This window comes from Lethenteron reissneri, chromosome 30 (assembly GCF_015708825.2).
Source record: "Lethenteron reissneri isolate LAM-NWPU_2019-01 chromosome 30, ASM1570882v1, whole genome shotgun sequence".
NCBI lineage: Eukaryota > Metazoa > Chordata > Hyperoartia > Petromyzontiformes > Petromyzontidae > Lethenteron > Lethenteron reissneri.
Window position 1 is genome coordinate 7,567,152 of NC_083808.1, and position 13,846 is coordinate 7,580,997.

The 13,846-nt window shown below is 44.2% G+C and overlaps 1 protein-coding gene across 1 annotated transcript in view; it reads left to right on the forward strand.

The window, feature by feature from the left end:
* The first annotated feature begins 869 nt into the window (after positions 1-869).
* LOC133349484 (ephrin type-A receptor 4-like) overlaps positions 870-13,846 on the forward strand; it is a 70,054-nt gene continuing 57,077 nt past the window's right edge. Inside the window, exons 1-2 of the mRNA XM_061562978.1 lie at positions 870-1,281; positions 11,174-11,238. Coding sequence (XP_061418962.1) covers positions 1,191-1,281; positions 11,174-11,238 — 156 coding nt within the window. The 5' untranslated portion in view covers positions 870-1,190. The remainder of the gene's footprint in view (positions 1,282-11,173; positions 11,239-13,846) is intronic.

Consider the following 13,846-nt stretch of genomic DNA (forward strand, 5'->3'; position numbering starts at 1 on the left):
GAGGTTCGGAATGAAAAAAAAATCTGCATATACTTGAACTTGCAGGTATTCAAATGACCATCGATACGCTAAGTTGAGATACAAAATAGCTGCCCTCCCGAACACACCTATATCGGCTACGCACAAGCTGTGGGAAATTCCCGAGTTCCATTCACCCATGAAAGAAAAGTCCAGACTTGTTTAAATAAAGACTGCGACATCAAAGGGCATCGACACCACGGCAGTGTACACCGCGCACGCACACGCGTTGAGCAAAGTGAAGGGATGCAAAAAAAACAACACGTACGTGGCGGCGCGTCCCACGTCGTGTCAACGAATAAAACAATTCCTGAATGACACACAGAGGATTCTGAAACACGCTGCACGGTTCGAGCTAACAAGGACGCCCTTTTGCCACGGACGCACACCCCAGAGAGCTTACTCACAGCCGTAATTGCTCAGGTGGGCTCAATTGTTAAGGTGTCATCGCAGCAGCAGCAGCGGCGGCAGTGGCAGCTGCTGCTGCGGCGGCGCTCTGAGGGATCATACAGCAACACGACCCGGGCGCGGCAACTGGCACACACAAGAGGGCGAGGGGGGAGAGGAGGTGTGGTGGATTTTTGTTCTTGTATCTCTCAACACCCCCCCCCCCCCCATCAATCCCTCTCCTTATTTTGTGACACCAGCCTGGCGGTAGGTAAAAGGGTAAAAGAAGGCAGGGCCCTTCCTGGCCGGGGCGGGACTACAAGCAGTCGAAAGGACCCCTCCGGGTTTTTTTTGCGTGTGTGTGTTGCCATACATGGAGAAGGGTGCTTAGGGGAGGGGGGGGGGGTATAGAGAGAGAGAGGTGGGGGCGGAGGCGGACAGAGTTGGCGGCCGACAGACGTTCGAAGAGAGAGGAGGGTTGCTTCATTCATAGTCGCCCGAGGCTAGGGGACGGGCGCACGCAGGCACGCTGGGGGTTGTTTATTAGTCTCTCGCGTGCGCCTTGCTAAGTTTTTTGCCGTCCGAGATTGTCGGAGAAAATCGTGTGCGCACCCTGACTCTGCGAAAAGCACGCGGGCTGACAGCTACCGGACTAGACGTTGTTTATTTGTTACTTGCCAACTAGCCAAGAGCTTTTTTGTTTGTTGTATTTGTCATTTAGTAAGCGGTGGTTGAGATTTGTTAATCGGCGAACGGCTTGTGCCGATACACAGGAAGGGAGCACGATGAACCAAAAAATCGCCACTCGTCTGATGCTCGCTTGCGTCTCGATGGGGATGCTCTTCAACGCCGCGATGTCCAGCGCAGCCAACGAAGGTAAGGAAGTGCGTGAGTGAGTGGTGTTTTACGCACACGGGGCACAGCCTCTAAGCGCTCACTCACTCACACGCTCTCGTCGCGCTCAAACAAACTGTTGCGGGACCAAGTGCCCGTGTGGGTTTGAACATTATTTTAACACGCAACGCCAATTGCGTCATATCGCGATGTGCGTCTCTCAAAGTCTAGCTCGTCGTGCTGTGTGTTATGTAGGTACATGCACGTGTAGTGTACTGTGTAGCCTGTAAATATCCCTATCGATAGTTATCGATCATGCCTCGAGTGTGTGTATCGATATATTGTGTGTATATCACGCCTCCCCCCCCCACCCCCCATATGGGGGAGCGGTAGTGTAGTGGATATCGAACGACGCTTTGAATCACGACCGACCCCGGCTAACATCAGTGGCGATGTGATTTATCTGAGCCGATGCCCGCACTCCCCCGCCTTCACCGACTCGCACCAGCGTGGTGAAGTATGTTCATAGATTGTCATGTGTCCATGAGCCACACCGCATGGGGAGTGGGCCTTCATCCAGCAGTGGATCGACACGGTCTTTTAAATTATCTTTTTGCGTAATCAACATGTATTTTTGTTGTATCACGAATCTCTCCTGCGTGTCGCACGTGTGTTATATACTGCATGTAGCCCACGTGCAGTATATCCCAGGTACGTGTCTGCTGTGATACGCGTGTGGGTGTGTGGTAGACGCACGTGTTCCATTGCTGTAAGGAGTTTAGCGGAGGCTGTGAGAGCGTACGACCATCCAACTCAGTCGCGTTAATCGGCCTCTCGTTCCACGCGCTCAGCGTGTCCCATCACAGCATCACCCCGTCAGTTTGTTCCATCTCGTGCGCTCGTCGTGAGAGCTCGCTGGGGGGAGGAGGGGTGGGTGTCTCCTTGCCCGAGGTATAATCCGCACCCTCCCAATACCACCACCGCCGCCGCCGCCTTACGAGGGGGTTGGTGGCCCACAGGCGCGCACGGCTTTCGAGCGTTCACAGCACGCGGGAGGCGAGCAGAGATCGTCACTCAAACTTTAACCGCACCTTTTTTTCTTCTTCGTGCACTGCTTTACTTCGTCCAGGAGTCATCGTTGCGTCGTCGAACGCGTATATTAGTTATCGTACGTTAATTAGTGCACGTATACGCCCGTGCCATTGTCAAGCTTAATTAATGTGACTAAAGGTAGGGCTGTTTTTTTTGTTATCATCAGCCATGGTCGGTCCACTCCTGGGTCAAGACATCCAAAATCCCATACCACCTGTCACCCATTTTGCGATGTAATAATGATTCGTCGATAGCACCTGAACACGAACTTATTTGATCGCCGCTACATATCCTATAGGTATACGGTTACTACTATTCTTTGGTTCTTTCGGTAAAGTCACGTATAAAGATAAAATAATAAATTAAATAATAGCATACGACGTCTCGATTGCAACACAAGCAATCATACCTGATTATCTTTATACGTGACTTTAACGAAAGAACCTAAGAATAATTCCTGCAGTCACGAAAGGTCCAAAATTACGGTTAATACTATTAATTATGCGATGTATATGTACAACATACACGACACACATTTTCTTCTCAGTACGAACACCTGGCCGACATCGATCTGACACGTGACTATCTACGAAAAAAAGGAAGAAACGCAACCAATGAGCAGTAGACCGGAGTCAACATCCGATGTTTATAACATGAAGCCAGCGGAAACCAGATTCTATACACTAGGCATATGAATCAGTCTGACCGGATCACAAAACCGCAGTGTGCTAGTAATAGCTTATACTACTAACACGTTGGCAAGGGGCTTGCATTTTCCGTGAAATCCCCGGACAGTGAGTCATCCAAACGATACGGCTGCAGTTTAGCCAGTCATTGTGGACGGTAAAGCACCCTTTGTGCCAGGCTATCTGTTGAATGTGTTGAAATGCCAACGCTCTATAAAGTGCCGGCGTTTCCCATCCAGAGAACGGCGCGACACAGAAGTCAATCTGTAATGTTTAACTTTCACCGTTCAGCAAGGGTGTTTAACTCCAGCGGTGAATACATTAGGGCTAACGCTAGATGTAAGATTAGTATTGATAGCTAAGCATTGCTTTAGAAACGGGTTAAAGTTTGGGATGAGGTTGAAGTTTCAGATATATTGTGTGCGTTTTCATAAGGCATTGAAAAAATTGAATAAGTAGTGTTAGGGGTTAAGATTTGGATATATTTCATCATCAGCCATAGATAAGCCAACTGCTGGGTTGTTAACGCCTCTTCATCCGTCGCGATCCTGCGATTCAATTATCCACTTAGCACCTGTACACAAGTAGATTCCATTGCTCCATCTCCCCGACGTGCGTACTCACGGATCCGTTCCAGTTGTTGTCAACTTGACGACTCTAAACTTTGTTAATAACTCTGCGATCCAAGCATTACTCTTTCACGATGTAAAATTCCAAGCACGCGCCTATCATTGCTTCTTTGCGTTACTTAAAAAAACACACGTGTTCCGTTTCATGCATTAATATAATTTCAAAACTTCTACGAGTGTTTGTTTGCGTTGTTGTTTTGCGTTGAGCCTCAATTAGGGCAAGTCAGTTAGCGTCAGTTACAGCTCTCCTTCGTGTGAGATGCCACCGAGATTGTTTCGATTGCCGTGCGTGACCACGTTCACGAGATTCTCTTTCTCAAGATCGTTTGCGTACACAAAGACAAAGCACACAACCTGGAGCGCCCACTTTTAGCAAGCGTCGAATGCAAGTCATTAATCGTCGCAAATCAAACGGACTGTGGATTTCATGAAAACTATTCGGCTTGCTCCTTTTTTTGTTTGTTTCAAACGCATTGCCAGAGGGTTGAACGCCTTTTACCTGCATCGCCTGTTAACGTGACAAACGCACAAATACAAAGATCCCCCGTACAGCCTCGCCACACTTTTGGGGCAAGGGTGTTTAGCGAGCACCTATGAAGGTCAGAACGGCGCCCGATCGCCTTTGTCTCCCCAGTGGCAATCCTAGGGGAGGCACAGGACCCGTTTCAATAATCAGCACAGGTGTTGGGCGGGAATCGAACTCGCGTCGATTTTTCGTAGCGCACCACCGCTCCTCAACATTAACAAAGCGCGCACACGCACACAGATAACAGCGAATCCAGATTAAAATTGGCTGTAATTGTATAAGTGCATCCTCGAGCAGCAGTTGCAATGCATCTTGTAATTCGCTGCTGCTTGGCCATTCGTAAAAATCGGACGTGAAGAAATAAGCCCCGTCATCATCAGTCGTTCGCCGCCGTCGCCGCACATTAGTGCAGCGCTGCTGCTGCTGCTCTCTGCACAAAGCCCCGTGGTGTCGCACTGCGCTTCGTGTTCAGCTGCACAGCTGAGCGTGTGTGCATCACCGGCACGGCTTTGCCTGTTGGTTTTGTCAGCCTTGCTCTGCCATGCGTGCCGTTTGCAGCGTGTCCGCTTTGGATCACCAAGGAAATGGGCATTGTGTGCGCGCGCGTGTGTGTGTGTGAGACGCGTTTTGTCTGCAGGCCAGGCCAACCTCTGAGTAGGGCTAATGTGTCAGGGTGAATTGTTGTAGGGGGATGTCACAGCTGTTGGTGGTGGACGTTCATGACCATGTGGTGTTAGTATTGGCAGTATGCTCGTGTCATTTGCGAGATCGAGTAATTTTAGAAAATTGTTCGCAACGTCAGATCGCAACAGCGTGTCGAACGCGAGCGGTCGTGCAGTGGTTAGTGCACTGCGCTCGGAGTTTGGTTCGCGGCTAACGTCGGTGACATCCGAGGCATCCCTAGCCACTAACCTCACCCCCTTCATCCAGCCGTGGATTGACAGCTGTCAATTATTATTGTGAATTAATTAATACAACACTTTTATATCTAATTTCATCTCGGTTGTCTTTTGCCTTGCAGATAGCAAATCTCAATGTTACGGTTAAGTAAAGGACTTTGAAAAAAAAACATCTAAATTTGGGGAATTGTCATTAGTGTGCACTTGTCACTTGCATGCAGATTAATATAGAGAACATAGCGCTACATTTTGGCAGTAGTTTGCACGTTGAGTTATGCGGCCCTCATAAGCATGCACACTGTCTTTATCGCACGCAATAAAATAGTTTTTTTTAAAGCAATTGGCCAAAGATCTCATTGTAAGATCCTCCTGAGAAAGAGCCTTGAGGCTTGTTATACTTTCCTGGATAAAGTACATTATTGTATCCGTTATAAGCAATGCAATTGATCCAACCCTGAAAAAGTTGAGCACAATTGAGTAAAATCTTCTTTTTTTGTTCTTGTATTTATCAGAGTTGAGCCAAAATATTCAGTGTGTATATATATACACGTAATTATATGGGTTAGCTTATCAATAAAGTGTTTTTAAGTTGCTGTCTACGTGAAATATGGTCCAATGTAGTGTCTGGAGGAGTGCAATACGAGTTATTGTACTTGTAAAGTCAACTAGGTTACGTGATGTTGGAAATGTTAGTTGGTGTCCTTGAATGGCCTTATGAACAGACAGACCCTTACGGGGATGGGGACATTGGAAGTGGCACGTCGGCATGACACTGCATTGATCAAAGTCTTCGGTACAGTCGTGCAGACGCCAGGCACAGCCCTGTTTACCCAGATAATCTACATCATCACAAGTGAACAGCACCTACCTCAAGAGCCAAGCGTTCACCTTTAAGCCTGAGCAAGGCACAACATTTAATCAATTTTGAAACGTCACAACGTAACGTAGACCTTTTAAAATCTATTGCAAACGCTGTACCGTAGAACAGTGGAATTCCTCTTAACTGCGGTGATGTGGGCAAAGAACATCGTGGATTCTATTATTTGTGAATTTATCCACGAATTGACTCTACATTTACACAAACAATGTGAATAATCGCAGATATTAGGAACAATAGGGGCACAGATAATAGGTGGTTTTGCAGACCCTATAGGTCCCGAAGATAAGAGTATTTGCAGATAATAGGGCCACAGAAAATAGTGATTTAACGGTGTATATGTCTAACGAATGTAGGTGTACTATGTATAAGTCTAACAAGGGCTCCTGGCATTCTAAAGTCCACATTAATGCGATGACTATTACATTAGTTTGAAATCTCGAATTAGATAGTGATTACATCAATCTGTGTGACAGGAGAGTGCTTCAACAGTGGCGGGCCTTTACAGCAGATAGATTACTGTGCCACTTGATGATATGATCGGTAGACGTGGAGTGTTTTTTTACGAGATGATGTGCAGCATGTTTATAGGACATTTGGAAAGATGTTTAATTGTTAAGCGTATGGTGGCATAAAAATACAATACACCCGAGTTTCATTAAAAAAAACATATTTGTCCCTTCTGAGAAACTAAACTCTGCTGTAAAAGGGCAATTTTTCCCTTCCCCTGAGTAAAAAAAAAAATCGCTAATCGTGTTTGTTTAGTTCATAACTGCATTGCACATTCCCCACGTAAATGTAGCCCGCAGCAGTCGCAAAGTCGTCTGCATTCCAACTGCGCTGCTGCTCACGCAGCTTTGAGGGTTGTCGTCGTTCATTACGGCGCTCAGCGTGACAAATTCAGAAATCGCCGACGCAAGTGTCTGCAAGAACACACAGGTTGTTAACGTTCCCCTGGGACGCACCAACGAAGCCGCTGTCCTTTGTTTGGCAATGTTGTCTGGTCGCCTTAACTTTGCCGGAGGAATGAACGTACCGCCAGCCACAGAGTATTGATGCATTGCAAAGCCAGTTTTGTCTCTCAGACGGATTACTGAGCCGGTTAGTATTGATTTGTTTTGACCGAGGATAACTGGAGCCTTTAATTAAAGAAAACTAAAGGGCATTCACTCAATGACTCGGGCTCAACATGTACACACACTGGCAATTTAAACAGTCAAAGGGAAAAATGTGGTCAGTGGTTAGAGTGCGTGGATCGTAATCATAAGGGCTTGAGTTCAAATCCCGTTTGGGGAAACAAGTCATTCCTTTATCCCTATACGGTTGATAATATAAGTATCATAAAGTGGTAAGTCAATGGTGGTTGCCCTGTGGATAAACTCATCTTTGCCAGAATAATATGGAAATTGCAACACTGATTATTTATACCGTACACAAAAGCTGAGAGATGCTCAATGTTTAGTTGTGCAGAAATTGACTTAGATTTTTTTCTCTTGCCAAAAAAATACATGTAAAATGACAAAGTGAATTGATTAATGAAGTTGAAAATGAATATTTTAACTGTATTAATGCAATTCATTAGTTAAATCCCGTTGTTAATTCACTGGGATTGAGGTGTTCCCAAGTTGTGTCAGTTAATGGGAGGTTATTTGACCATTTTTTTTTACCATTCTGGCTTTCGAGGGTTGTTAAAGGAGGTGCTCAGAGTCAGTTAAAATACCACATCCCACTCATGTTAGCTGTGGTATTGAACTCAGGCCACTGGGCTCAAAGCACCCCCCTCTATAAAAATAAAACACATACAATATGACGTAAATTTCTTTACTGTTTACCTGCCCCTCTCTGTGTGTAAAGTGTACAAACATACATGGTCAGTGTGGAATCATCACACAAATAAAATAACGGGAGAATTAATCACTCTCCATATAAAATAGCACCGTTTACAAAATTTACGGCGCATTGATTTTTAATTTCGATGCTGACGGCGGTTATGAATTCTTGCAAAGTTTTTATTGGAGTGAAAAAAAACGATACATTTTGGATGGATAGGCATAGTTAGTGGAATAGCCACAATAACATACATCTCCTTTAATTCTTTTGAAATGTAGCCTCGGTTAGATAGTGCACTGCAATATTGGCCAACCTGACCATTCTATCACAATTAGTAGGCTGCCCGTTAAGCTCAAGGTTTAGAAAACCTATAAAAGGAATACAGAAGATTCATAAAAAAATAAAACTTAAAAAAAAAAGTTTTACGCTCTTCGCTTCTTTCAAAGCCTCCGTCATAAATTGAAATTACTTGCACTGATACATTAGAATGGGGCTGAAAGTCATGGGATGGATGTGTATATGAGTACATACCCATCTTTATTTTACAGTGCAGCCAGGTGCAATCCCACATGCCTCGGAGGCGTTTTGCAAAGTCGTAACAGTTGGATTCCCACCACAGGTCACTCATTTGTAGAGAATTGCCACAGAAGAAAATGCAGAGATATATAATCGATGCACAAATAGCATTATTTAAATGTAAGTACAGTGGTAATATTTAATACATCACTTCATTGTGTAGACAGGGTTTTTTTTTATGGCCAGCCTTTACATAAAAGAGAAGTATTTCTGAGTTTAGCTTTAACTTGATGAAACGAGGATGCTGATTTTGTTTCCAGGTCTGAAACTCATTTGATGGCACTCACCATTCTACTGTAGGGCCAATACGAAATCAGTATTAGCTGTCAATCAACAGGGGGGCATCCTGTCCTGCTTGTTTGTGGCCCCACATGATTCCCACGAAACTATTTGGAAGACGTGTCCATTAGCGTCAAGGTCACTGTCAAATTTAACTCAAATTACAGTCATGTGAAGTATTATCGGTTTTGAACATCGGATAAGTACAATGCACATTTGTATCAGTGCCGACAGTGAGTAATTTGTACAAACACAACGTACACAAATATAGGGACCAACGTGACATAGCAGTACTTGTAGGCCCTTTGCATTACGCACCTGACACTGATAAAGAAAGGAATTTGTGCAGGATACAGTTTATTTGTTCTTGTCACAGGCTCGAGCCAACACCCTTGCAGATCATTTAAAAAAAACTTTTTTTTTACGACCGGGAGTAAAGTTTTGAATAAGCGAGGAGTTTGAAGTTGAACTTTAGATTGATTCATGCCTGCCCTGCTGTAAATTCCTGTCGGTAATAATTCAGCTGACGTGGAATAAAGCCACACATTCTGTTTAAACAAACCCTCAGTAAAACTGGTCACTTGGGTGACAGCATGTTATCTGGTTAGTAAAGCAGAAGGCACATTTCAGCACATTCCTTGTTTTATAATTGATCAGCGAGAAGGTTTTGTTTTATTTTGTGCGTAATAAGAACTTAGTTTCAAATCGCCAACAAGGATTGCAATCTTCTTGGTTCTTTCGGTAAAGTCACGTAGAAGGGAAATAATAAAATAACGGAAAAAATATATTATAATATTATTATATTATTTTATTATGTTAAATTTTTATTATTTTATTATTTCCCTTCTACGTGACTTTACCGAAAGAACCACGAAGATGAATCCCTGCAGTCACAAAAGCTTTAAATCGAAGGATTGCAATGTTCATCAGCACTGCTGTAACCAGCAGTTGTTGTTTCACAGGCCTGACTGCTGATGATCCCTGCAGGTTGAAACCGGTCCATCATTTCTGTGTGTTAAATAGTGATGAAAAAATGCTTCAGAAAACCCCATAGGCTAATGAACAAAAAACAAATGTTATGATGATTTTCGAGCACCTATACAATGATTTTTATCTACACTGTATTTAGTTGTGCCTTTGGAAACATAGAGTAGTTTTTGTAGGAGCATGTTAATCCTATTAACCTTATCAACAATCCCATGTTTGAACAAAAATATACTGCAATTAAAAATACATCTTTTACTTATCTATCTTTTAAATTTTCAGTTGTTTTAAGTGCGGGGTTTTTTTTCGTTTCAAGTTGAAGTTTGCAATCACCCTTCCGGCGGGGGTCACCGCTTAATCTGTTGGATCAGCAAATAAAGTTACTCAGCAGAAGTGACTTCCAGTTGCTGAGTGAATCACGCTCCCAGTCCGTCGGCGGTGATGTATAAAATAAGGGCGTGCCACCTGGATAAATCGTTTTGTCTGCGTGTGTAATTTCCTGTCTGCGGCGTGCAATGCCTATGCAAATAAACCCTCGGCGCTGTTACGAATGCTTTGCGAGGGGAGGGTATGAGCGGCACATGGCTCAACTGTACGGAACGTCGCTGAAATCCAGCGGGAATGCGTCTTTGTGTGTGCCTCGTTGCTTTGGCTTTGGTGTCCTATTCAATGATTTGCCGAGCAAGTGATGACGACGGCCTAAACGCGTTTCGTTGTTCGCTCGTATTATATCATGCAAGAGTGTTTTTGCGCGTGTGTGTTACTCTTTCTGATGTGGTCGGTTTGATGAAACAACATAAATGGGTTCACTGGAGTTGTTTAACTTATGGGAGCAGAGCAAGTATGTGTGTTTTTCCAGGCAGAGAAGTCCAGGGAATGTAAATGGCCGTTGATTGTAAAGATTTGATAAAAAAAATACTTAAAGCTTTAAATTTGTACATGTTGGCTAGACAAAAAAAAAACATTTTTCTACTCTTTAATTTTCTGGCCCCAATATGCCCACTCCAATTATACAATACATATACTAGCAATGGGCATCTACTGTGTGCTTCCATGTGAATAATGATGTACTGTATCATAACTATGATTATTTATATATATACATAGACTTAAACATGTGTGTGTGTGTGTTTTCAGCATAGCATCGACTTGGCAAGCACAAGTTCCGATAATAATTTACCTAGAAATAAATAATAGCTTTTAATAATAAACAAAAAAAGGTTCCAACTGAACCTGGGAAATAGTCCAAGTTATCGAGCCAAAATAAAGGTTAGCGATTAATGTAACAAAGTACGAACTCTGGAGCAACTAACCTCAAATAAATAACCCAATTAGACAAAATCTAATTAAAATCTTTACCGCTACTCAAGAGTTCTGCGTAACAAATGTGCGTCAACGAACGACAGCCGTGTAAAGTCTTGACGAAGTAACCGAAATCGTATCGCGTGCCCGAACCAGCTTTCTCATGTCAGGGGACGTGTTGTTATCATATGCCCACGGTGTGTTTATTGTTCTTGGAATAAGACGTCTTGACGCAGCTTTTGTGTATTCCGCAGTGAACTTGATGGACACCACAACAGTAATGGGGGAGCTGGGATGGCAGTCGACTCCGTCCACTGGGGTAAGTGCACAGAATTTCATCCAAAATAAGCAGGGCCTTTTCATTATTATTATTGTTGTTTTATTAGTTGATGCTAAAACTGAATTCTCCACAGTTGTATTCCTGTTGTGCTGTTGGCATCATGGAATGTCATGAGACACAGAGTCACGGTGATTTATGTCTGTGAAATGTTGTGCAAGTTTAGATGTTGCATTTTATATATATATATAAAACAAAAAGTGATGCATCTGTGAAAACCTTCCAGCTAACAGTGCCACCAGCCTGTGGCAGATAGTGGCCCTGGAAGATGACCTTTCAGGGTCGTTCCACCACACATTATGTTGTCAAAGTGCGTTCAGTGCACGTCAATGAGAGTGAAATGGTGAATTTAGCCAATTTATTCAGATTACAATAGCTATGTCTGAATCAATCATAGATCCCCTTCACAAACCCACACTGACCAGCGTGGTGAAGTATGATCAAATACTTCTCATAGCCGATTAGCTGTTGGGGGGGGGGTCTTCATCCAGCAGTTTATTAATTAAGGGTTGCAAACGAATTATTACGATTATATTGGACAATGAAGTGTGATCTGATGGTTTTTTAGTGCAGTCACTGGTAGCTGGGTTGCGACCATCAACTCACTACATTTGAAAACCCGGTTTAATCACAGCCCTGTCGATGTGAGTCTATGGGTCTCCATGTGAGTCTATGGGTCTCCATGTGAGTCTATGGGTCTCCATGTGAGTCTATGGGTCTCCATGTGAGTATATGCGCCACCATGTGGGTGTATGGGTCTCCATGTGAGTCTATGGGCCATGTGAGTCTATGGGCCATGTGAGTGCATGGCTCTCCATGTGAGTGTATGGATCTCCATGTGAGTCTATGGATCTCCGTGTAAGTGTATGGGTCTCCATGTGAGTGTATGGGTCTCCGTGTAAGTGTATGGGTCTCCATGTGAGTGTATGGGTCTCCGTGTAAGTGTATGGATCTCCATGTAAGTGTATGGGTCTCCATGTGAGTCTATGGGTCTCCGTGTAAGTGTATGGATCTCCATGTGAGTCTATGGGTCTCCATGTGGGTGTATGGTTCTCCATGTAAGAGACAGGGTTGAGACCAAGTTGAGACCATTTTTTATCATTGAACAAAGACGGTCACTGCATCGCGCACTTTCAGATGCGCTTCTACGGCAGTCTGGAATGCTCTTCCTTCCGATAATGGGAAGCCACTGGAGCTATGCACTTTTAAATCTAGATTGGAAACTCAATTCTATCGAACTGCTTTTTGTGTTTAGTTTGTTGTCCTTCCCCCGCACCTGCGAGTATCCACATTGGCTACGTACGGTGCGAAAGAAGTTCAACATACGTACAATTCACGATGAGAGCCTCGTTTTAATAATGGGTGACTGAATCCCAGAGGCAAACCGATGACCTGAACTGTGCCGGCTCAGTGCTTTGACCCCCTGCAGCACCACCCCAACTCACCCACCCACCTTCAGAAAGCAATAGCGCCCCTTTTCACAGCAGAGGCATGGTACAGTGAAGGGAGCAGCGGATTTCCCAACTCAGCCCGCACTCGGAGGGGGTTTGATTTTCTGCGTCACTCTTGCACAACGTGACGCATTCCAAATTAAATTTGCCACACCTGCTCCCCATTGAGCAACAGCCACTACGCAGGTGTGCGGCTTTTCCATTTAATTTGCACCGTTTAAATTCGTGCAGGTTTGGCCCACTGCCCTGGGAATTGGACCCACCCCACCGCTCTCGTGTACGTTCATAGTTCGTAAAATGAGAAAAAAATAAATTCCTGGAAGTTACACAAAAATGATACGGAACATTTCAAACTTGAAATTTTAATGCAGAAATTGCGGTTTTGTGTAAATAACTCCGCCGTTGTCATTGTGCTCTGAATTCTGAAGAAGAAGAAGAAGGGGAAAAAAATAAGCGCAACTCTTGAGCAAACTTTTTTTTCTTTTACAGGGTTTCCGTTTTTATGTGGTGATAAATGGGGAAAAGTAGGAGCGTGCGTGACCACCCGTGAAATGTGACACCGTGCCCAGCACAGCCTTGCTGCCAAATTGTTTAAATGTCCCAACTGCCTCTGTGAAGGCCGGGGCAATGGGGCGGAGAGAATGAGTGAACTGACGGCACATGACGGGATTCAGATTTTTCACGTTAAAAGCAAAGACACGCCCGCATTTGTCGCGTAGATGACGCAGGACCACAGATAAAGGGTGTTCCTCAAACAGAAAAAAAGAAATTAAACAAAATCCATAAAGCACAGGATCCGTTTCCTTCACCTGAATGTCAAGCAACAACTGATCCCTTGAATAAGATAATGGTGCTCACAACAAATGTGTTGTTAAGCCGTATCTTTTGTGTTTAAGGCTGTTACGGCTCAAGTGAGGCATTTTTTTCATGTCCGTTAAAAGTGAAGACTGACTCGAGCAAGCATGCAATTTCACCGCCGTGGACGCGTTTCCCACGTCACCGCTTCTTGGTGGTGGAATTTCAGCCGAACTTTGTGCTCGCATTGTTGCGCGCACGAACGAAAGAAGATGTGTAAGAAAGCCCACTTTTGAGTACAAAAGACACATTGTTCACATTCAGCGCTGGGAAAAAAAACACAC